The sequence below is a fragment of the Cynoglossus semilaevis genome, chromosome 11 (assembly GCF_000523025.1).
Source record: "Cynoglossus semilaevis isolate Cse_v1.0 chromosome 11, Cse_v1.0, whole genome shotgun sequence".
Classification (NCBI taxonomy): domain Eukaryota; kingdom Metazoa; phylum Chordata; class Actinopteri; order Pleuronectiformes; family Cynoglossidae; genus Cynoglossus; species Cynoglossus semilaevis.
This window is the reverse complement of record NC_024317.1, coordinates 1,933,583-1,957,681: the sequence shown is the minus strand read 5'-3', so window position 1 is coordinate 1,957,681 and position 24,099 is coordinate 1,933,583. Positions and strand designations below refer to the sequence as shown.

At 42.7% G+C, this 24,099-nt stretch overlaps 3 protein-coding genes across 4 annotated transcripts in view; 2 read left to right on the top strand and 1 right to left on the bottom strand.

The window, feature by feature from the left end:
* Positions 1-1,002: 1,002 nt before the first annotated feature.
* eif4enif1 (eukaryotic translation initiation factor 4E nuclear import factor 1) lies at positions 1,003-10,016 on the top strand. 2 transcript variants are annotated; one of them, XM_008319750.3, is made up of 19 exons: positions 1,004-1,349; positions 1,854-1,999; positions 2,102-2,175; positions 2,359-2,486; positions 2,622-2,896; positions 3,001-3,199; positions 3,301-3,458; positions 4,107-4,245; positions 4,548-4,721; positions 4,899-5,170; positions 5,589-5,663; positions 5,752-5,935; positions 6,327-6,412; positions 6,859-6,995; positions 7,124-7,205; positions 7,314-7,434; positions 7,522-7,836; positions 8,602-8,772; positions 9,055-10,016. In XM_008319750.3, exons 2-19 carry the CDS (start codon positions 1,901-1,903, stop codon positions 9,240-9,242), a joined length of 2,877 nt encoding a protein of 958 aa, XP_008317972.1. In that variant the 5' UTR covers positions 1,004-1,349; positions 1,854-1,900; the 3' UTR covers positions 9,243-10,016. The 2 variants fall into 2 exon arrangements, with proteins under 2 accessions (XP_016892205.1, XP_008317972.1); XM_017036716.2 differs by lacking the exons at positions 8,602-8,772; positions 9,055-10,016 and having other exon boundaries at positions 1,003-1,349; positions 5,592-5,663; positions 7,522-7,871.
* Positions 10,017-10,135: 119 nt separating this feature from the next.
* patz1 (POZ/BTB and AT hook containing zinc finger 1) lies at positions 10,136-20,345 on the top strand. The gene is given in 6 exon segments (XM_025060475.1): positions 10,136-11,740; positions 11,743-12,631; positions 13,641-13,704; positions 13,873-14,044; positions 15,081-15,239; positions 17,576-20,345. Coding segments are annotated over 6 exon segments (2,112 nt in total). The 5' UTR covers positions 10,136-11,394; the 3' UTR covers positions 18,058-20,345.
* A 1,675-nt stretch (positions 20,346-22,020) lies between these two features.
* The window catches only part of LOC103385771 (solute carrier family 2, facilitated glucose transporter member 11-like), a 5,300-nt gene continuing 3,221 nt past the window's right edge, over positions 22,021-24,099 (bottom strand). Inside the window, exons 7-12 of the mRNA XM_025060437.1 lie at positions 23,914-24,099; positions 23,704-23,814; positions 23,280-23,381; positions 23,140-23,212; positions 22,934-23,061; positions 22,021-22,839 (exon numbers count right to left, since the gene is read on the bottom strand). The exon at positions 23,914-24,099 is cut by the window's right edge and continues 2 nt beyond it. Coding sequence (XP_024916205.1) covers positions 22,642-22,839; positions 22,934-23,061; positions 23,140-23,212; positions 23,280-23,381; positions 23,704-23,814; positions 23,914-24,099 — 798 coding nt within the window. The 3' untranslated portion in view covers positions 22,021-22,641. The remainder of the gene's footprint in view (positions 22,840-22,933; positions 23,062-23,139; positions 23,213-23,279; positions 23,382-23,703; positions 23,815-23,913) is intronic.

Genomic DNA, 24,099 nt, shown 5'->3' with positions numbered 1-24,099 from the left:
CAACATTAATTATTTGCATAGAAAGTAATTAGTAGTCATAATAAATTAATTCATAATTTATTGAAAAATATTTTTCACCAATCATGCAGTTTTTAATAATGCTTATATTCTTAAACAAAGTATATGCCAAAATCCTATTATCAATCTTTCTTGTGTCTTCCACAAATGGCAAATAACAAGAATCCATCCTCAAAATTGAAGCGTTGCAAAAACCTGAGAAACATGAGAGCGAGCAGGAAAACTTTGATTGTTTTTGTCATAGAGGTACTAAAGCAGGGACTTGATGGGGACCTTGTTAATATCCCCGGGAAAGATTTTCAGTCTCTCATTGTGGATGGTCAAAGTACATGATCACAAATTGACTCTAACATCTCGTCCAACTACATACTACACTAAATAAATGCGTTAATAGCAGCCGACAACATTGTATCAACGCACCTTATAAATAAATCTTTAGAAACATGTATTATCTTACTATCACTTACACAAAGCAGATGGCACGAAACAAAGCTTTGAATTAATCAATAATGAATAAACACAGTTTCGCGATGGTCAACGCTGGATCATTGCTTAATTGGCATATCGACTTTTTTAATCTTTTTCTCACGTGTAATGTGTTTATTTTTGCCGCACAGAGCAAAACGTATACAAAAGTGCCAACGTACCGAATCCTGTCAACGTAACGGTAACACGTATTTTAATACCTTGACAGTCTAACGGGGCGGTATATTATGGTTTCCTGAGAGTGCACGGACATTGTTACGTCGGAACAACAAATCAAGCAAACCCTATGACAATGAATAGCTGACCAAAATATTGCCTTTCGACTGTCCTAACGTAATAACAAACTTCCCTTCTATAAAGCATATTTATTTTTACACTGGTAAATAGCTTTTGATGATAGTACGAGACACAAAACGCTAAGTTTGTCATAGTTTATTTATGAGCCACTGACCCGGCGTAACGTCTGCCAATTCTACAAAGGCGCCACGGGCACAAAACATCTCATTCTCAAGGACCTTCTTAAAGCGGCGATCTGAGGAAAATTTGTGCTACGACTTAGAAAACAGAGAAAGATTTGTCACTTGTTTTGAGTACATGGTCTCTGTATTACTTAATTTTTCTTTTATTTAGACCAGTATCATTGTGTGAATATATCCCCGTATTTATTCTGTTTGTTTAGAAGTCAACAACCGCTCAGCCGGCACTGGACTTGTTAGTCGCTGGGTGGGCATTTATCCCCATTCCCCAGCTAGTTAGCTGGCTAGCCAAGGTGCTAGTTTAGCTTACTGGCTAACAGTCGTGAGCTGACGCGGTCCGAGCAGTGGACCTCACAAAGATAAACCTGAGTAAGTTGTTACTAGTCTTAACACTCAAACTCCTTTGAAATTTGTACGATTTTAGTTCAGCAAACAACATGAAGGGTTAACTGTGTTGGTAGGACGTCAGCTTAGACAACTGTTCACAAACACTGGCTATTTGTTGGTTTCACGAAACTCAAATGTATGAATTTGGCAAATATTTGTAAAATTTAGTGGCTCTTTACGATGGTTTGGAATAATAATAAATTGTTATTAATGTTTTTCTATAGCCTAGTGTTTAGAAAAAACGTTCTCCTAAAGCTAGCTCATGCTATGGTTCGCGTAAACGGCACTGGCTGTTGTCAATTAACTCGCTTAATTGGCTAACAGTGTTCAAGTTCGATTCAGCTCCAACTCTGAAGTTAAATAATTCCCTATTAATGTACACTATTCAGCGTTTGATGTAATGTGTCCTTTCTAATTAAAAATGTTTTAAAGACTGAGAGCATTTGTTGTCATATTTGATTTTATGTTGACTTTTCTTTCTGACAGGAATAGATCGTTGGGAAATAAGCTGTTTGCTCTGTGTCTAGTCTGTCATGGAGAACGACACTTGTGTTGAGTTGAAGACTGGTGATGCTGCTGTGGATCATGTAAAACAGCAGTCTGTACCTGCAGCACCTTACAGATATTCAAAGGTTAACAAAACTATAGCAGTATATGCATTCGTTACATACAGTTTATACTCGGGACTCTTGTTTTTTAGTTGTTCTTAAATTTTGTCATGGTGCCTCTTTTAGGAGGAGCTTCTGGAAATCAAAGAATTGCCAATCTCCAACGAAAGGCCAGAATGTCTCTCTGAGAAATATGACAGGTAAAAATCTACTCTAATAGAACGTTGTACAAAGGCAGTTGTACCAATGGTATCCTGTCTTCTACGGTTTTACACCTAGGCCTCACACTACCTCAGACCTCAGGGAAAAAAGTAACAATTGAGAAAACTTAAAAGTACAGGTTAATTCTGCCATTTTTGATTCATTTGAACGTTTGCATGCAGTGATGGTGTCTGGGACCCTGAGAAGTGGCATGCCTCGCTGTATCCCACTTCAGAGCGCAGCTCACCAATGGAAGGCTTTAAGAAGGACTTCATGGATGATAGGATTCCTATGAAACGAAGAATCCCAGGTAAACGACAAAAGTCAGACCCACAAATTTGTTTTGAGATGTTTCAAAACTGCAAGCAAATTTTCAAAGAGAAGTGGAGAAAAAATGTAATCAATAACATAAGATATTGAAGTATGTGTTGTCTGTTACTTGAAGACCCTCGGGAGCGGTTGAAAGAGGATGATATAGATGTCATCCTGAGCCCACAACGACGCAGCTTTGGAGGTGGATGTCAGGGCAATGCTGCACTTGCACCTCATATCCGGCGCCCAATCAGTCCCCTGGAGAATAAGGAGAACGAAAGTCTCCGTCTAGGAGGGGCCCGTAGAATTGGGAGTGGACGTATAATTCCTGCACGAGCTTTTGAGAGGGAAGCTCGTGCAGAGAAAGAACGGGAACGTGAGCGAGAATTCAAAGACAAGAGATTCAGGGTTGGTCTTGACTCATTGGTCGTTTTTTTTTTTTTTTGTTTTTTTTTTTAAATCTTGTGAAGAGACAACTGTTAAATTAAAAAATGTCCCAATCATGTTCATAGAGAGATTTTGGTGACAAACGTGTCTTCAGCGAGAGAAGAAGGAATGACTCTTATGCAGAAGAGGAGCCAGAGTGGTTTTCCGAGGGTCCAACGAGTCAGTCTGAGACAATTGAACTTATCGGATTTGATGACAAAATCTTAGAGGACGACAAACGCAGGTCCAAACGGCCAAGAAAGCGGACAGAGTCTTTAAAAGAAGGCATGTCATTTAAAAAGTTATTTATTCACACTTACAGTAACACTACAGCTCAGGGTTAGTTAACTTGTGATTTTATTTATTTTTTTGTTTTTATTTTCCAGTGGTGGAATGTAACGGTGGACAAGTAGAACAAGAAGGTCTGCGGTCTACAGCCGATCAGGAGGTTCCTCACCCTGATGTTCTGCCAGAACAGTCAACCAGGGAGTTTGATTTCAATGAATTCTTCAACCTTGAGAACACAATGCCTGGATTGGCCTCTGTAAGTCCTGGGGTGCACTCTGTAGTTGTTTGAAAACCAAACAGTAGAGGTTTTTATCAGCATGTTGTTAACTAGAGGCTAACAAGTTCATTTTCATTGTTGAAGGTTAAATGATCCCTTAATTATAGTTAGCATTATAGCAGTCATCAACCAATTATTTTAACCTCACAAATTTGGCTAACATTTGATTACCTCTGCTGTATGGGCTTGAGGTCACTGAGGTGGATCTGTGGTGGAGGCTCTTGTCAGTCACTGAATGGTGCACCGCTGGTAAGTGCGATCCTGCCCACATTGTTCAAAAAGATTGAATGTATCCACAGCTCAAATTTATGCCCATTGTTATAGTTGAACTAGATTTGAATAAAATGGGTAACTAACAGACCCAGTGTCCTACATTTCCTGAAGGAAACTCCCGAGGGATTAATAAAGTGCTATCTATTTATCTAAAAGTAAAGTTCTGTGACTCTGTGAAACCAGTACCAAAATGTCAACTAGTAGTGCATGCAATGACACTGCTTGCAATCGTCTTAGGCGTTTTGTGCTAAATCCATGGAAAGCGTTCTGAATGTAAGTGTCATCTTGTTTTTGCACCTTTCTGTCTGCAGGTTTTATTGTTCACTCCAACACGTGACTATTTCTGTCTTTCAGATGATAGAGGATGTTTTGGGGGAGGGCCCTGCATCAGCCAGCCGCTTCACTCAGTGGTTTTCCAGTAATATGAGCCCTTCAGGCAGCCAGTCCAGCAGTCTGAGGTCTACTCCTCATGAGGAGTTGGAAACACTTGCAGGTAATACTTTTTCACTTAGGTGTTGTTGTTTAAGATGAAATGTCCTGAGCAACTTGAACTATATTTCTTTAAAAAAATACAAAATGCAAAATGGAACCTACATATAAATCTGCATCATAATCATGTATGGAAAATGGTTCTGAAACACGTTATCACACAATAGTGATGATCAAGTAAAGTTCCCTTCATTTTATTATTGTCAGTGTGTCATGTCAACCAAATTATTTTAATTGATATGCATTTGTCACAGACTCGTATCTGCACGGTGTCCTAAATCCTTTTTCCTATACTTCTTTCTAAAGGGCTTGAACCACGTTGCATCTCTCCTCGCCAAGACCCAGCACCATATTTCACACCCATTCAATCAGAGCGCCGGGAAAAGGTGGACATCCTGGAGCTGCTTCACAAAGCCAAGATTGACCTGAAGCCACTTCTCTCCACTCTGTCAGTAAACAAAGCAAGGCTACGTGAAGGCAGTAAGTTCACAAAGTTCACTAAGAGAAAGAACCCGTAGCTTTTGTAGATACATTTTCAGTTGCTGAGGGTGGAGAGCTGTGAAATTGTAGTTCCTGCCGGTGTGGATTAAACAACTTGTTAGGCTGCGTCACCTCCCTTATTCAAGCAGTAACTACGTTGTTCTCATCTGGACACAGCTCACACCGGAGTGGTGCTCTCACTGGAGGAGGTGGAGGGAGGGATGAAGGGGATGAAGCTCAGTGCAGGACCACAGGAACGTAGGGTTCCACCTCCAGCCAGGGGAAATGGCACGCCCTTCATGGCTGAGCATTTAGAGGAGGCTTTGACTGGCGGCCCCAGTGCCCGTCATCGCTCACGTGACACTGACATGTCGGCCTTCAATAAACTGGTTAGCACCATGAAGGCAAGTGGAACCTTACCAACTCACCCCAAAACCAACACAAACAATGTAAGTATTTCTTTGAACCCTATTTTTGGTTTTCATTTTTAAAAATATAGTATTTGTTGATGGGCATAAATTTGTTTTCATACTTGTGGTTTTCTTGCATTTGTTCTTCTTAAAGATTAGCAGCAGTGTGTTTAATTTTATGAAGACTACTTGAAATTTAATTTTCCGACACTTGAGGTGAAATTGTCTTTCACCTGGTCTCCACTGCTGAGTGCTTACTTGGGTTGGGTTTTTACAAAAATGCTTTTTAGCTGTATATGTTGTTGTCTTCATTGTCTCCACTGCTGAGTGCTTACTGGGGTTGGGTTTTTAGAAAAATGCTTTTTAGCTGTATATGTTGTTAGGGGGGGTTGCAATACTGCATTCAACTCAATCTCTTTTTTTTCTTTTTTTTGTTTTGCCTTTTGTTTGACCACAGCAGCCCTCAGACTCCACTCCGTTGGCAGTCTCTGAAGCTCAGGTGCCTGTACAGCAGCAGAACAATATTTTCCAGGTTTGTGTTGACTTGTTGCATTAATGTGATAAAATACACAAAGGTTTTGTTTCTAAACAGTCGTCCTGTGCTGTTGTGTCTGGTGTAGGAGCTCCTGGGTGGTCCAGGTCGGAGCAGTTCACCTACACTTCTTAGCAACCTGTTGGGCACCACCGAGGGTACGACCTCTTCTGCCCCCCTCCATGCCCTGTTACACAAGGGCCCCTCACCATCTTTCTTTGCACAGAGGGCGCCTTCACCAGACTACTTCAACAGGTTGCATCCTCCAGCAGGTAATTTTCTTTATTTAGAAATAACCTGATAATAACAGCAGAGTTTCTTTACTTTTTTTAAATTAGAAATAACCTGATAATAACAGCAGATCATAAAACCCAGTTAATGGAACAGTGAGGAGAAAATAGTCAGATAATTTCAAACTATTTTCTCATATTTTCTCCTTCTGTGGGTGAAAAAAAAAGCAACTCATAACTTACATGTTGGTAATTGGAGTTGAGACTAAGACTGACCAGAGAGCATTAACAACAGATTTGTTGAAGTTATGTTGACATTTAAATTGACATCTAACAGATTTAGTTTTTTTCTAAAAGAACAGTTTCTCATATCTCAAAGCTCAAATGTAATGTGGATTTTTTTTTTTCCTTTTCTCCCCCTTCTTGCATCAAGGTTTTCCTGTTGGTCCTCAGCCCATGCTTCCTGAGCAGTTTGACGTCCACAGGTCCATCAGCCCAGGATCTGCTGCACAGCAACAGGTAATAAATAAATATCTAAAACTTTATATGAGATACTTGAAAGCCTAGGGGTGAACTGTCATCGTAGTAAACACACAGTGCTGCTCCATCTGAATGTCAGGTTACTAAAATTGGAACAGAGGGATCTACATTTGGAATCACTAGAGAAAACTTTAAAGGAACCAAGACTATGAATGTTTCCAATTTAATTGTTAAAAAAAAATCAATACAGAGCTGTAAACTATCAATATGGTATCGTGAAATGAAATATTGTGATATTTAAGTGTATATAACAAACTGTACACAAATATATCATAATATACTCACAGGTGATGCTTGATGTTTGTATTGGAAACGATATATATATTTAAATTTCAGCAGCAGAATGTAGTGTTTTAAGCTGATGTGTGTCACCGTGGACAGAGGCTGGAGGTCTCACCATCTCACTGTGTTTATTGCTTGTTTAGATGAGGGCGCATTCGATGCCTGTGAATCAGGCCGACCTGGAGGCACTGATGTTACAACATGACCTGGCTCTACAGGCCCAACACGCATTCCAGTCCAGCTACAACAAGCCACTGCAGGACAAGTCTTTTCGAAATAGGTACTTCTGGTCTTTTTAAAATGCATAGAAGTAAATGATTTTTTTTTTTTTTATTATTTTTACTTTTGAAATGTATTGCACTGCCAATCTCATCATACTAATACTGTCTTATGTGCTTGACTCGTCAGACCACAGCGTGGTGTTCGTTCCCCTGGTCCAGGCTCTCAGCCTGCAGGCAGAAACTCTCCAGGAAATGCTGTCACCAGCATGGTGAGTATAAATTCATCTCTCTTAGGTTATTTTTCATTTCAGAGTTGTTGTTAAATCCATCCAGAACTTAATCCACGGTTTTCCTTATGGTGTTGTTCTCCGGTACAGTTGTCTCCTTCATTTACACCTACATCTGTGATCCGGAAAATGTACGCAACTAAAGAGAAGAGTAAGGATGAACCTTCTGGTCGTACAGACAAAGAGGAGGCTGCAGCACATTCTCATGATGGTACAGAACATTGGTTCCTTTATTTTAACATTTACTTCATGTACGACAAAACTAAAACTTTTTGGTCTTGGGCTTATGTGATTGCAGGAAACAGCTCTCCAAACACATGCCTAGAAGCGGGGGACGGAAGTGCAGGCCACTCTGGGGTCAAGGCCAGTTCACAGACAATACCTACCAAGGACCAAGAGCGTCTCAGGCCCGGCTCTTCAGGGCCCCACACACCAGCCATGGCACCCCCGGGGACATCGTCATCGTTTCCTCGTCCAGTCTACCCAGTACCACTTTTATCACACGTGTCCATGATGCGTCCTCCGCCTCCCCAGCTTCACCCGAATGTGGTTCAAAGAATGCTAGCTCAGGGCATCCAGCCCCAGCAGCTTGGACCTGCACTTGTGCAAGCTGGTGAGTGTGCAGCAGTTTGACTGTATGGTTGACTCCAGGGTGAGAATCTCTCACAGATTCAGTCATCATCATGAAGTTGTATCAAATGACTGACTATATTATTACCATATATATAAACAAATACAAGTTTCTTCTAAGAATATTTCAGATCTACTATAAAATTACCATAATAATGATAATTTTGTCGCATTAATGTTTATAATTACAGATCTAGCAGCATGTCCTCCTGGTAAAGGATGACAAACACAACACTTTACATGTTTTGTTTCTGCATGACATACATTCGGAATAAATTACATGCAAAAAAAAAAAACACTGTACAGATTAGGAAGAAATGTTGGAATGCATTTTGATTGATTTGATTTTGAAAGTAAAGCTCATCTCTTGTCCATCCCAAATCCTCTCACTACTGCCCCCTAAAAGAGGACAAGACAGGGACTGCTGGTCAAAATCGTATTCTTTAGTTTGTTTAGTGAACCCCATAAAAGATACTCATTGGTTACACCCTTTATGTGTCATTAGATGATTTTCTCTCAGCCGTACTTTGTTCTACGTTTGACCTCAATATTGTTTTTCTTTTTAATTGCTGTCGGCAGGTGGACAGGGACTGCTGGTCAAAATCTTATTCTTTAGTTTGTTTAGTGAACACCATAAAAGATGCTCATTGGTTACACCCCTTATGTGTCATTAGATGATTTTCTCTCAGCCGTACTTTGTTCTACGTTTGACCTCAATATTGTTTTTCTTTTTAATTGCTGTCGGCAGGTATATTTGTTTTTGGGGTTGATCTCACACAACTACAAGGCTTGCCTCCTGCCCTCCTCGGACAACCGCTGTACCCTCTCAGTGCCACAGGGCATCCAATACTACCTCCAAGAGCAAATACTCAAATGCAGCTAGCAGTCATGCAGCAGCAGCTTCAGCAACAGAGACCGAGTGAGTTGGGTCAATGTCAAGAGTCCTGAGTGTTTGTTCAGTCGTGGCTGCACTCAGTCACTTTAAGTGGTTGGATTAACTCAACCCTTCACAGCTACTGTCAGTCAGGGAGTTCAGTGTTCGACTACATAAAGTTAAGTTGATGAATTTGCATTTGCAGTCTGAGAAACAACTTCAAGTGTCTAGAATTAATCTAAAAAAAGAGTTTTGTAAAGAATGGGCTGAGGGGGCGTATTTGTTACTATCCCTAGAATTAATCAGTTTCTTTGCCTCTCGTTGTAGTTCATCCAGGTGTTCAAGGACCTCTGTCACAGAGCCAAGGCCCCCACCGGACAAATGGTTCTCAGCAACACGGAGCCAGCCCCCCTCTAGGCCTGTCTAAGTGGTTTGGAACAGATGTGTTGGAACAACCCCTCCCTTCAATGCCAGCCAAGGTCATAAGCGTCGATGAATTGGAGCTGCGGCCGTAAGAAGCAACCGTGCTGGATAGCAGGAAGTCCCCCCTCCCATCCCTTTCTTGGGCAGATCTCCTCCACCTTGTTACCATAGAAATGTGAATTTTAATTTGGAAGACAGTGCACAGAACTGGATAGTCAAACCATGTCATTACTTCAATCTTGATCACTGCTTTATGAAGAGGGAACGGATGGAGATGTTTTTGGGTTGTTTTTTTTGTTGTTTTTTTTGTAGCCGAGTGAAGTTTTTGGTTGTTTTTTGTATTAGATGATGCACAGTAAATATTGTATAGGCCTAATTGTACAGACCATGGGAAATGATGTAATGCTCCCTGTATATAGGTATGGTGGTTTGGTTTCTTTACCTGGGTTTGGGGAAGGTTAAAACTGTTGCAGTAGACTGAACTGTGAGATGATCACTCAGAGCTGGTAGCATTCCTCTGTCTTGTCCACCCTGAACCCTCTTCTCCCTCACACACACACTGAGAAAAGGGTCATTTGGTTTGTGAATGATTGTTTCCACCCAACCCTTGTGTTGTGGTATGAATAGTGGCCCTTTCCAATCAAGGCGATTGGCAGGAGCATGACGAGACAACTGCAGAGGAAGGATGGTTGTGCCTTTTCTTTTTTTCCTTTCCCATTTCTCTTCGAAATGTATCCTCTCCCGTCCACGCCACCGTTTGGCGACGGCACTGCTCACACTGTCATGGTCTGGAGGGTGTTGGGGATGCAGTTTATGTGCTGAAAGCACAAATAGAATTAATAAATAAAAACTTGAGTAACAATGTATATCTGTTTTATTTATTTTTATTTTTCTATTGTGTCTTCAGAGTATGTTCAAATGTTTTTGAAAAAATGTTAGCATTTTGATTTGCTAACTTGCGTGTACTGAAATGTCAGTGAGAGTCGAGTCATTGAGCCGTGACAGTGCAGTAGTACTGGATGTGTAAATGTGTACTTGGAGGAATATAAATTCATCCTCAATTAGGTGATTTAGTTTTTTACATAAGTGTATCAGATGTCAGAAATCATTTTTACACCAGTCTAAAATAGGTTTGTTTGGGAACAACCTTTGCTACAAACCCCAGGGGTGTCTTTAAAATTGATGTTTAAAAAAAATCAATACAATACTTTGTTATAACCAAACTTCCAAAACCTCTAAAAATAACTGCAGAAAAGCTTGATGTCAGTCCATAGATGGAGCACTAACACAGTTGTTGTGTCCTGGTGTGACCCCGGAATTGTACAAAGAAGGAACTCTCTGACTTACAGAAGAGTTGACTCAGAGGACAGGTAGATCAGCTGATTGGCTGATAGAGAAACAGGATTTCTGAACAATAATATTGATTTTAAAAATTGAATTAATGAATTAATTAATATCTGTTTTTCTCTTTAAAATCAGTAGTTGTGGCCATGTTGGATCACTGTAGGTACATTAGCCCACAGTGGACAAACTTAATAGCTTCTAATAACTGAAGCCTCTTGATGTGGTTGGTTAATAACTTTTCTAGATGTTTTCCAACACCACACCTCCAGTGTCCGAGTGTTTTGTCTCATGAAGTGGAGGACAGACAGAGACAGAGACAGACAGAGACAGACAGACCTGACTAGGTGGCACCGTGTGGTACAATAATGCTGCTGGGTTTACACAGTGAGCTGACACACAGGGAGGGGGGTAGCTGGGTGGGTTGGTTAGTGACTGGTGGGGGAGGGGTTGCTCTTACAAACAGAGCAGACAGGAAGAGAGTGGACCTGCTGCGTGTTCACATTTCTCCATGAAAACACGAGGGTCCACGGCGGAGCTACGTTTCTCTTACGCTCCTCCTGAGCGAAGGCCATCACGACGACGGGAGCGTTGAGGCCGAACGTGACCGTGTTTGACAAACTGATTTTTTTTTCTTTTTTTTTCTCTCTCGACAATATGATATCGACCCCCACCCGTCAAGAAAGCAGGGTCAGAGTTCACAGGAAGCTGGGGGGCTGCCATTTTTCCCTGCTGCTACTGCTAACGTTAAACGGCAGATGCTAAACGGACGAGGAGGTGAGATTTGTTTGTTGGGTGTTTTTGTTAGCTTTCTCCTCACCCACACATCATAACCGCGACTAAACAATCCGTCATTCCTCCGACCGCTGTCGCCCGCAAGCGTCGTTAGTGGATGAATTCGGCATGGAGAAAGTAGCGGAGCCGTCTTGGACTTCTTCCTACACCTACCAGGTGAGCAAGCACAGTGCGGAGATGCTACACAACCTCAACGTTCAGAGGAAAGATGGAGGCAGGTTCTGCGATGTGGTCCTGCGCGTCGGCGAGGAAAGCTTCCCTGCCCACAAGGCTGTTCTGGCCGCCTGCAGCGAGTATTTCGAGTCGGTCTTTAGTCGCGAGACGGAGGGCGACGGAGACACGAAGGAGCTGGAGATGCACACGATCAGCCCGAAAGTTTTCAAAGATATCCTGGACTTTGCCTACACCTCCAGGATCGTGGTGCGACTGGAGTGTTTTCCGGAGCTGATGACAGCGTGCTGATGAGGTCGGTGATCGAGATCTGTCAGGAGGTCATCAAACAGTCGAACGTTCAGATCCTCGTGCCGACCGCCCGAGGAGGAGACGCCAGCCTTTTCCAGGCCACCGCAGCCTCGGAGCTGGGTTTCCCGGTGACACAACACGACCTGGTGAACGGAACCGGACTGTTGTTGAACGGTCAGAGTTTTGGTAACAATGCGCAAATGCATGTGGAGGGGAGCGAAGACGCCGCGGCCGTCGTGCTGCTGGAGGGCGGCGGTGAGTCTGCGATGCCGATGTTGGAGCCGGTGGAGGGGCTGTCCGTGTCCGTGTCCCCGTCGGCAGAAATGACAGGCAACTCACTTCACCAGGACGCCGACTCACCGGGATCCAAGAGAGGCAGAGGGAGACCAAAGAGGGCCGCCGAGGCTCTGAACTTCAACCACAGCACCATGAAGGACAACGGACTGTTCCCGTGTGGAACCTGTGGGAAAGCGTTCACCGAGGCGTCCCGTTTGAAGAACCACGAAGCCCAGCACGGAGCCTCCAGCAGCCACAACAACAGCATCAACAACCTCGGTGACAGCCTGTCCTCGGCGTCCCTGCTGTCCCACCCTGGGCTGGTTGAGAACGGACTGCAGTTGCACGCAGGGCTGACGCTGGACAACGGTCGCAAACGGGAGAGGACCAGGCGGCACGTTGGCTGTGACATTTGCGGCAAAGTTTTCCGTGACGTTTACCACCTGAACCGACACAAGCTCTCCCACTCAGGGGAAAAGCCGTACGCGTGTCCTGTGTGCGGGCTGCGGTTCAAACGCAAGGACAGGATGTCGTACCACGTACGATCACACGATGGGTCCGTGGGCAAACCGTATGTGTGCCAAAGCTGTGGTAAAGGCTTTTCCAGGTGAGCCGAGCTTTTATTGTCATTGGGTAAACGTCTCCATGTGGTTTAATAAACAATAATAAACAACAAACACAGTCAGAGTTAACGACAGCTTTCGTTCACTGTTATGGTACTTTACGTTTCTCTAAAGGTTCATGTCCTGCTACAGTTTACCGAGCTTGTTGTGTTCACCGAGTCAGTTACAAACTCACTTGCGCCACCTTCTGCATCGGAGGTTAATGGTTAAGAAAATACAGTTCAGTTTTCATTTTCACACAGACCTGTTGTATTCAATACTCTGTCGATGCTTTAAGGTCATAACGCGGGGGAACTCTTAGATGTCTATCCATTATCCACTTGACTATAGGCTGCCCCTAACGGTTTGTTGTGGTATTGCAGTTTAGGTGCTTGTAGCACACACGCCATAGTCTGACAATTACAAACACGGATTTATCTTATGTTTTTATTATTTTTATGTTTACTCGACACACGAACTGCTTTAGAATGAACTTGACTTCCATCAGTATCAAAAAGAAAAGTAAAAATTAAAGTGTTGATAGAAATACAGGAAGAGATCTTAGGTTAAACCAAAGCCTGTGGTGTTTAGACAGATGTTCTAACTCAAACTTAGACCTCGTCACTGTCAGGAGGAACATTTGGAGCTTATCTGAAGTGACAAGCCACAATGACTGCAATTACAGTAAGGGTGGGTTTTTTTTAATGCTGATTTCCTGTCACGTGATCACAGGCTATTATTGTACAGCATTTTTTAACCCAGCAGAGTCTCCTCTGTACCAGTTACAGTTACCGTCTGTGCTGTTGTGGCCTGTTGGCAGCTCCGGCTAAATCTTAGAAGGCTAGACAAAACAAAATGGTTTTCATTAGTTTTCAAAGCCCATAGTTAAAGACTTTTTTTTTTCTACTTTTTCCCCTGTTCATCTTTATTCTGCACCAGGGTCTACAGGATCACGACAGTTCATAAAACCACAAAACCACTTTATAATTCAACTTTTTTTTCCCCCAATTCCAGACCTGATCATCTGAATGGACATATAAAGCAAGTCCACACAACAGAGAGACCACACAAGTGCCAGGTACCATTCAGTCCACAGCACATGCTTTTACATCATAAATATCTGCTCAACTAAAGGTTGTCTTTAATGAAAGTGGAATCCACCGGAATCTTTTTTTTTTTTTTCGTCTTAAATGAAAGAAGGAATCCACTGGAATCTTTTTTTTTTCCTTCTTCCTCCACCTCACAGATCTGTAACGCCTCATTCGCCACAAGAGATCGCCTGCGGTCACACCTCGCCTGCCATGAGGACAAGATCCCGTGCAAAGTTTGTGGCAAGTTCCTGCGTGCTGCGTACATGACGGACCACCTGAAGAAACACAGCGAAGGGACGCACAATTACTGTGGCATCTGCAACAAAGGTAATTATTTGGCAAACGTCACGAATTCAGACGGCGTTCGTAGGATTTGACCCCAATTTGGAAAGAATCCTGGCGTTGGTCTGACCCTTGACGTTGTATTACCCCGGCCGGGGGCAGTTTGTCTGAGAACATCTCGTATCTGTAGCTGTTCCCTGTGACTCTGGTGTGACAGAGAATGTCAGGACTTTGACAAATACACGTCGCTTCCATCTGGAAGGTGTGTGATGTGTGTTTTCATGTCTGTGAGCGCGGCTCTCACTTTCTCTTCAGCTGTGCCAATCAGATCCAGTTTCACAGTTTTCTGCTGCTGAAACAGAGCTGTTAATATGGCGTTCTTGTTTGTCCGTTTGTTGGTTCAACTCTGGGTCACCGCACTAAACCACACTAACCTCCGACCTGGCTGGATCCTGGATCGGTATGGAACAGCTGTAAAAGTCTGAATTCAATCGAGTGCACACCGAGGTGAATCTGCTGCCAGAAGGTGATGCAAAAGTGATGAAAGTGTTGTGATAAACTTGATAACATCATCACGTTGCTCAGTACGTTTTGATTAACGGAGCAGGTTGTTGGTTTGGCGATTGCTTCATGTGTGAGATAAGGTTCTATTTTTGATGAACCAGTACTGTGCACGGAGGAAAAGCTAAGTTAGGGCTCAGAGATTTCTTCAGATTGAACTTTTTCTGCAATATTTTTAACTGGCAGTTGAACAGCAGGAGAAACCAAATCTGACTTTTGCCCCGAGGAGAAAAAAAAAAAGGATTCAAGTGGGTCAGCAAACCAAACGCCACATTTTTAGAAGGTGAACCAACGTTTTGGGAAAGGAGCGTCGATGTGTCAACCAAAGCCCCTACGTACCTCTCAGTGTCAACACTGAACGGTACGTAGTACTGACATGACACTTTTCTGTCAGTACTGATGCAGACACAGACTCTCCTCATTCCCTGGACCCCGTCACCCCTCCACCCCTCCACCCCCCCACAGCCAAGGCTTCTATTGTGTACAACAATTGCCTTGTTCTTTCTTCTTCTGGTCCCAGGTTTCTCCACCGCCTCCTACCTTAAGGTGCATATAAAGACACACCACGGCTCTCCACTGCCCCCCTCTGCTACAATGCACACCTTCCCCGAGGTGAGGGGGGGGCTGCAGATGCACAACGGCACCGCTTACCACATGGGACGCCAGTCCTCGGTGGAAGGCAAGCAGTCGCCTCCCCCATCCCAGAGTTCTGTGTCTTTGGCTTCACTGTGCTTCGCTGCTTTGTTGGGAATCGTGTTTCTGCATCGCTGTCCATGTTGTAGACACCAGGCCAACATCCACCTCACCCCCCCTCACCCTCCACCCTCCACCCCCGCCCATGAACCACTGAGAATAGAGCAGTTTCATTCGCTGCCCGTCTTTGCTGAAGACAACGTTAGTGTTTTATCATTTCTTACTAAGTGTAGGAGCAGGAGCTTCAAACCTGGGCTGCATAATTCAGTCCCAAATATCTGGTGGAAACTCTAGTGTAATACGCCGATAAATCCAGGATCAGGAAGCAATTAAAAAAAAAAAAAAATCTAAATACAAATATAATTCTATATTGTGTAGTATTGGCCATATACTTTGAGAGTAAAATATTTCTACTGTAAAATATTTCTACTGTCACATACATCAGGGTCACTGTGAGTCTGAGGGGGTCATGCCCCGCCCCCATCCCTAGCACCATCTGTGGCCGCTGAAAGATTTTAAAATTAATTTTGTTCCTTCATAAAAAAAAAAACCCACAAAGTAAATTCAAGCGCTGTTTTATTCCTACATCACAGTGAACCATCTTTATATTTATCTTTATATTTACACGGATCGAGTGCAGACGACAGGAAGTGCTGAGGATCCGATCAGATCTCACCGCGCTGGTCGCGCTCTTTACTTGCGTCATCACAACTTCCTTTTTCAGCATAGCGTTGTTATGGCGATAAAAGTCTTTTGGACAAAACCAAAAATGAACTTTTGGGCCGAAATTCTGCGTTGGCCGACTCCTCAGTGGATCCCTGGGTGGAAAGAGTCAAATAATCTGTTTTATTTTTGTGTCTCAGAGGGAAAAAAAAAAGTGTTTGTTACTCATAATGTCATGCTGTTTGTGTGTGTGTCCTGCATGGCCATGGCAGCATACACCTGGGTGGGTGGGGGGGGGGCTCCTCCTGCTTGGCTTTGCCCATCTGCAGTCTTTCTAAGCAGTGCACAGTGTTGCATGACTGTTGGATTGTGCTCCTCCATTTGCCCCAGAGTCATTGAAACTTGTGCCAGTTTGTGGGAGGGCACGGGGGAGGGGGGGCGACGGGGGGGCAGGACATCATCTAGTTGACCCTGGCAGAGAAAACAAGTGAAGCTAAACGGGTAAAATCATCTTTTTATTTTATTTTATTTTTTTACATTTGCATTGATGTGAAACAGCAGCAGCGTTTCTTCAGTCTGATGAAGTGATGAAAACATAAACCAGAGACAGAGATTCTCTGAGGCTCCGCCCACACTGGACCACCTGTCCGTCATACAGTTTCACACACAAAACCTGGAGCAGGTTTTGCTCCAAATACTTTAATTACTAATGTATTTAAATACTGAAAGGAACAACTGGTGGTTACGTTTGTTTTATTAATATTTTAAATCAACAAATGCAGTTCTTTTTGCCCCCACACAGGGCAGAAATTAAAGGTGAAAAATTGTAACATAAACAAAAAAGAAACAGTGACACACAGTGGAGAACTGGGGTCATGAACATAACAAATCAGGCAAATTTAAGAGTTAAATTTGTCAAACTTTGTGCTTTTATCACTTGTTTAAAATTGTCAGATGGATTTCTTTAGAAATGAGATTTTTTTTTTAATTTTTAAAATTTAAATTTTTGGACGACCGAGGGTTTGTACTGGTGTTGACATGAAGGTGATGTTGTCCATCGGACTGTTGTGTCTGTTCCTTCCTTCTTCCTCTCTCCCTGGCCTGGGTGTCACGCAGGCCTGAGTGCTAGTCACCAACTGCTTCTCACCTCCACTGAGGCAGGGGCCCACTTTCACGTGCCCCCTGGACACCCAGTTCTACCCCCGCCTGCTCCTCTAGCCCCGGGCCAGCGGTCTGAGCTGCTCGTGGGGAAGCCAGGTGGGGCTCCCTGTTTCTGGGAATGTCACTCCAGTGGTGGGGGGCCTGGTTTCCCCGTCCAGGGGCCAGTTTCAGGTCAGTCTCGTCCGACAGAGGGGGGGGAGGGGCATGACGTGTTGGAATGGCCCACTGGCTGTGGATGAGCACAGTGAGAACTCAGTGGAAGAGGGGCAAATGGATGAGTGAGAGAACTGTGTGGCTTTGTGGCTGAGCTCGTTTGTTCAATGTGAAAATCTTTTTTTTTTTTTTTTTTTTAAATCGTGGCCTTATCTCCTTCCACCTGGAGTTTCAGTTTGTGGATTACAGATGTTTGGTTTTCCCTGAGTCGTCCAATATTCGTCAGTGTTCAGTGTCCTCCAAGTTCAACCTCTCTCACTGTCGTCCTTGTCGTGTTCGTTGCAGACGGGCAGGAGAACACGGAGAAATGTCCTCATCTGGAGTCCGAAGAATCCGACCCATCGTTCGGAGAACTGTCCAACAGCGAGGAGTTCAAATCGCCACAAAAATCCGAGGGACCTGAGCTGGAAATGCAGTCTTTGTCCTGCAACGGAGGGACCTCCTCGGGGACGCTTGGATCTCCGGACGAGTCCAAGACCAAGACGGACCCTGAGAAGAAGTTCATCTGCGGCATCTGCGGCCAAGCTTTCCGCACCAAGTCCTACCTCAACAAGCACCAGCACCGAGTTCACAAAGCCCTGAAGTCCCAGGGGCTGTCCAGGTCCGGCCTGAGTGAACTGGCCCCCTCCCTCGCCTCACCCTTCTCCCCCCAACAGAACATGTCCCTGCTGGAGTCTTTTGGATTTCAGATCGTCCAGTCGGCGTTCGCCTCTTCACTGGTGGACGCCGAGGCCGGTCAGAGCGGACTGGACTTTGGAGGGAAGTGACAACATTTTACTGGAGCTTCTCTTCTTTTTATTTTTCTTTTCTTTTTTTGGACAAAGCCGGGTCGCCCACAGACAGCGCTCTGTTTTTGGGAATAACTTTGCCTCAAGACTACTTTTCTCCGTTGGTTAAGTTCCTTAATGTGTGTAACCGATATTTTTGTCACACGGACTCACAGTTCCTATCTTTTCTACCTTTCCAGAGAATGCGAAGTGCTCGTTGTGTAAATGTTGCTTTCAAAGAAACGACACGAAGGTCGGGATTTTCCTCCACGTGTCTAATATATTTGCGAGACTTCCCGTCGTTCACGGCTCTTGTGTTAATCTCGGCTGCACGCGTGTTCCTGACATGACATGAGTTATTTACTGTATTCTGAAAGTGAGAAAAGTTCCGTCGTCTCTCGGCCCATTTACACTGAATGAACTCCTGACCTTCGCAGCAGGTTTTTTTTTTTGTTTCTTTTCCCTGAAGGCTGTGAGAACAGACTTCTTTACCTCAGCAACAAGAGAGCAGAGCTCACTATTGACTTTTTTTCAGGTTTTCTGAAGAAAAAATTCAGTTGAGATTTAAATTATAAAACTTTTCCTTTGAGTTTGCATACAGAAAAAAAAAACCAGTAAGTGTTAAAATGTTGCCTCTCATATTTATTAATTTCTCCCACAATATTAAAAAATAATTTAAACTCTGTATCAGCAAATTTCGTTTTCTACATTTGTTCCTCTTAATAGTCCACTATTATTAGAGATTCACCTTTTACCTCTAGTGGGCGCCCATGTACCACCTGTGGTATGCATACCATAGTTTGAGACCCACTGGTTCAGCTCCTCACCACTCTCCTCATGGACAGTTGTTATTCTGACCCTGTCGTGTCTAAAAAATTGTATTTTTTTTTTCTGTATGCAGTAATGTTTGACTCAACTGAAAATTTGGTTTAAAAACGTCTCCGTATTTACAGACACCGTGTCCCACACAGGCCCAGGGCATTTTTCATGAATCACTTTGTTACAAGAAACAGTTTTGTTGTCAAAGTTGATGAGTTTTCAGGAATAGTGTTTTTTTATTTTATTTTTCTTTGACATCAACAAATATTTGGAAGAATTTTGAAATCTCGAAGAGAAAACCTTAAATTATAAATATAGAACATGTAGGAAATGCTCTCAGTGACGGGAGTGAAGCTACCTCATCGGTTTGATTAAAGAACTTTAACTCATTGGATGAACTGAATGGAATTGTTTTAAGCAAAACCCTCTTTTTTTTTTTTATTTTATTTTAGCATCTTACCATTTCCGAGCATAGACCTTTATTTTATGTTGTAACAAATATTTGTGAGTTTTGTTACTCGTTCAGTCCAAATAATTATTTCTTTAAAAATAGAAGAAAAAAAAATCAAGGAAGAAAAGCCATTTCTTTGAAGAAATATTTTTTTATTTCAGATGTTAAAATCTGCTCAATTGTTCTTGAAACTTGCCTTGAGCTTGTTGGGACCTGCAGCCCCCGAAACATCGGTGAAAGGTTTGGTTTTTTTTTTTTTGTTCAGTCGCAGCTCAACAAACAGGGACCAAGGTCAGGTTTATTTTCCGAGTGTATTTTGATAAAATGCAAATTCTATTTTATTAACTTATTCCTGCTCTGCTTTTGTTGTATACAAGTTTTTTATTGTCAAACAATGATCTTGTGTGATTTGCTTTATTCAGTACTTTTTCCTACTGTAAATTATGAGTTGTTACGGAGCAGCGTGGGCTACTGTGTGTCTTGTGCAACAGTTGAAGGCGTTTAAAAAAAAAGAAAAGAGAAAAAAAAGGATCCACTCCTTCGTCCAACTGCCTCTGAACTGACCAAAAGTGATGCAATTTTTTTTTTTTTTTTTTTTTCACCGCGGGGGGTAATCAAGCTCACGTAATGTCCTCGGAGTCTCTTTAGTGTCTCGTCATCTTCGTTTGCTGCACTTAGTGATGGGTGAGGAAGAGGGGAGGGGACGGGACGGGAGGGGAGGAAGAACTGTTGTATAGAAGCTGAAGGAATTTAATCACTGCACCAGCATCAGACACCGACACAGAGAAGAAACAAAAGACCGAGCGAAGCAGTAGTACTGCACATACAGTACTACATATACAGTACTGTATGTGCAGTACTGTTTGGGTGGTGTGTACATTCACTATTTATAGTAAATCCAGAAACTGAAACCAGATCGTCAACGACAGACGGGGCATCAGGGTCGGGGGAGGAGGAGGTGTTGGCGCTAAAAGCCACATTTGAATTGAGACTGTTAAATTATTACAAAAAAAAAAAACCTATGCCATCACACGGCCCTGCTTGACAAGAGAACTGGTCCACATGGTTTGGACTGAACCTCTGGTTTCTCCACAGTTGGATTTGGTGAATGTAGGAAACTGCCTAAAACTTTTGCACAGTCTAAATTCTCTCATCAACATAAAAAAAAAGAAGAAAAAAAGACGTTCAGTTGTATTTTACGTTTGTGTGAGTTCGCCCATCCCTAACTGCACACTATGTACTGACCACCACACACCCCCGATGCACTAACGGCACAACTCTCTCTACCTTGTCTTACATTTAAAATGTGTCTAATCTGTGACATTCCTGTGATGAAAACAAACCAGACTGAACTGGTTTTTACACCACGCTGGACAATACGGGAAAAAGTTCAAAGTGTATGCAAATGTCATGTCAATCGAAATTCTTTTCTTTTTTTTCGTTTAAATGTTCCAAACACACTGCAGAATCAGAGACTGATTTTATGTATATATATACATATATATATGTATATATGTATATATGTATGTATGTATGTATACATATGTGTATGTATGTATATATGTATACATATATATACACACATACTGTATATATACACATATATACACACACATATATACTTATATATATGTGTGTATATATGTATATATACATATATACACGCGTACAGTATATATCTGTATATATATATTTGAATCATGCAATAATCTCGGTTGTGTACAATTCTACAAATTTGGTTAAATTACACAAATGCAAAGTACATAAAAAGTATATTGTTTGGGTTGAAAGCCCTCATCACTTTACTTCACTTTTTTTCCCCACATTTATTAGTTGTGAAATTCCTAAAGTAAAGAGGAAATCTGAGTGTGTGTATGTGTGTGTGTGTGTGTGTGAGTGAGGCAGATTAGGGTATAACGTGTGTGTGTATTTTTGTCCATTCACTTTTTTTCCCTGCTTTTTTACATATTATTTGTGAAGAAGTCGACACATTCCTGTATTATTTATGGTTTTATTTGTGATTGTAACAAGTGTATATACCAGACTTATACACAGTCTATACATTTACATATACATACATACATATATATATACATATATATATAAATATATGGAACGACCAATAGGATCCTTGTCTGTCAGTGGTGGTCCTGTACATATGTAGAATTTTCGTGTTATTTGGAGGAGTCTTTAAGTTATGGCCATTCATTTCTGATTGGAGGAGTCGGACTGCGTGTTGCGTTGATGTCGTGCAGGCGGAGGTGAGATCTGAATGTCGATCACTGGATGGTGGCAGTGAGAGCGCCACCTCTCTGGAGGTGCTCACACTGCCAGCTGCACAGCTCAAATCTTAGACAGAGGTTGTTGTTTTGTTTTGATTTTATATATTCTGCACTGGTATCTGCATCAGTTTTACATGAGTTGTGATTTTGAAATCAGATGGAAGTTGTTAAAGAAGTGTGTTTGATTTGTTTCACTCATGTCGGTACTCCGGTTCTTTTCACCGATCCTTTAGACCCGAATGGTTCCGCTTTCTGCTTTTGGTCTGTTGCAAAGTGCCTTCCAAATACTGACGGTGCACAGCAGTGGATTTTTTTTCTAAAGGTTGAAAATTGAACAGAGCGACTTGCAATGACACTTTTGTATGAATTTAAAAAAAAGAAGAAAAAAAAACCCAGACAAATGTACTACGTGTTCACTTGGTATTTTATCCTTTCGCTCGGCGCAGTTGCTGCAGAACATGTGTGCGCGGCGTGCTTTCTTTGAAGATATTTCAACTCAAGCGTACTTTTTTAAGTATTTGTTTTTGTACTTACCCAGTCTCATCTTCCTCAGAGATGATGGCGTCAAATAAATCACAATGGAAAAAAAAAACTGGCTTGGATTTTTTTTTTTTTTGTTCATTCGTTCCAGCGCCCCAGAAATATACAATTAACCCCCCCAATCTAAACATCAAAAACACATATAAAAACAAATATATTGATGATATAAAATAATAATAATTTAAAAACATTTTATATTATTGTTATAAACATGGGTAAAGTGCCTGGTTGTGCACTCGTAACTTGATATTTCTTGGTATCAGGAGCAAAATCTTACAACAGTTGCAGACTCGTCACATGCAATACTCTGCTCTGGCCACTGTATCAATATTATATTATAAATGTATTTTTATTTACATACATTTTTATTCACTCAGAGGTCAGTGTGTTTGTGTAATAGTACATGAACACAGACCTGCTCTTGCTTTTTGTTTGAATAATGACATAAAGAAAATAATAAAATATAAAAGAATTACTGTTCAAAGTGTTAAATTATAATTTGGTGCCGATGTACGTTTCGGTCTTTTCAGCGTCGACTGCAGCCACGTTCTTGTAGTTGAGTTTGTGGAACTCCTCTGTGATCTCCACCATGGTCTTTCCTTTGGTCTCGGGGACAAAGTGAATCATGAATCCTGCACTGATGAAGCAGTAGACCACGAAAATCAGGAAGCAGAACTGACCCAGTCCCTCCTACACACACACACACACACACACACATTAAATCAACAGCAGAGGGAGATAGACTCAGTTCAAACACTGAAGTGACGGTCGGCTCGTGTCTTACCACCACGTAGCCAAACACCATGCCCACGACGAACATGCTGAGCCAGTTGACCGTCCCACTGATGACATAAGCAGAAGGTCGCCAGGCCTGTAGGAAGAGGTCAGCGGGTAGAGCCATGGACACTCCAGCTGGAACAACAAGACGACTGGATGTGAAGGTTGCTCTTTTCCTAAATGAATTTGACACCAGTGGAAAAAAAACCTCACAGGGTCCAAGTCCATAGATGCAGATGACACAGAAGATGAGGCCGATGTTCACGTACGGGATGAAGTTCAGATGCTGAGAGGAAACGGTAGACGTTGGTGTGAGCCACAGAGCAGAGAGAGTCAGGAGAGTGAGACGTTACCTTGATGGACAGCATGACGGTGAGCAGACACATGGTGAGGCCCATCAGCAGATAACCATAACCCATCAGCTTCTTCCTGCCGGCTCTGTCTATCAGAAAGGACTGAGGCAAAGCAGTGATGTCACACAGCAGCGTCATCAGTTCTTATCCTTCCTTCCTTCTGTCTTTCCTTCTTTCTTTCTGACCTCCATGCAACACTTGCTTCCTTCTTTTTTTGTTCCTTCTTTCATTCCTTTGTCTCTTCCTTTTCTACAGCCTTCCTTCCTTGTGTCTTTTTTCCGTCCATGTCTCCATTTCTAACTACTTCCTTCCTTCCTCTCTTCCTTTCTTCTATTCTCGTTCCTCCTCTCCCTGCTCTTTTTCCCCCTTGTTTGTTTGTTTCTTCCTTTCTTTCTTCCTTGGTCTCTGTCCTGATTTCACTCACACACAGGCAGACAGCGATCAGCTCAGTGGCTCCCAGACCGATGGCCAGGTAATGCATCTGTTCCTCTGGGATTCCTGACTCACGGAAGATGTCGAAGGCGTAGAAGTAGAGCTGGAGGAGAAATGAAAGAAGCATTTACACCACGTCGACCCTGATGAGGCCGACTGAAGCTCTGATGTCTGATGAAGGTGAATGAATATATGAGCGTACAGCATTGATGCCACAGAACTGAACAGCAGCGCAGGGGATGACCAGGGTCAGCAGCTGCCACCTGACACAGCGGGACGTCAACACGTCCTTCACCGTCTTGGCCTTCTCTCCCTGGGAGCTCTCAAGTTCCTTCTGCATATCCTCCAGCTCCAGACTCAGGTCGTCCTCCTGCCACAGCCACCGTAG

Bases quoted from the DNA above. Each gene is read 5' to 3' on its own strand.
- eif4enif1 (XM_008319750.3), top strand. From the start codon at position 1,901: ATGGAGAACGACACTTGTGTTGAGTTGAAGACTGGTGATGCTGCTGTG. The intron at 5,936-6,326 runs GTAATTTTCTTT...TCTTGCATCAAG, and splicing joins CAGGTTGCATCCTCCAGCAG to GTTTTCCTGTTGGTCCTCAG. The intron at 7,435-7,521 runs GTACAGAACATT...ATGTGATTGCAG, and splicing joins TGCAGCACATTCTCATGATG to GAAACAGCTCTCCAAACACA.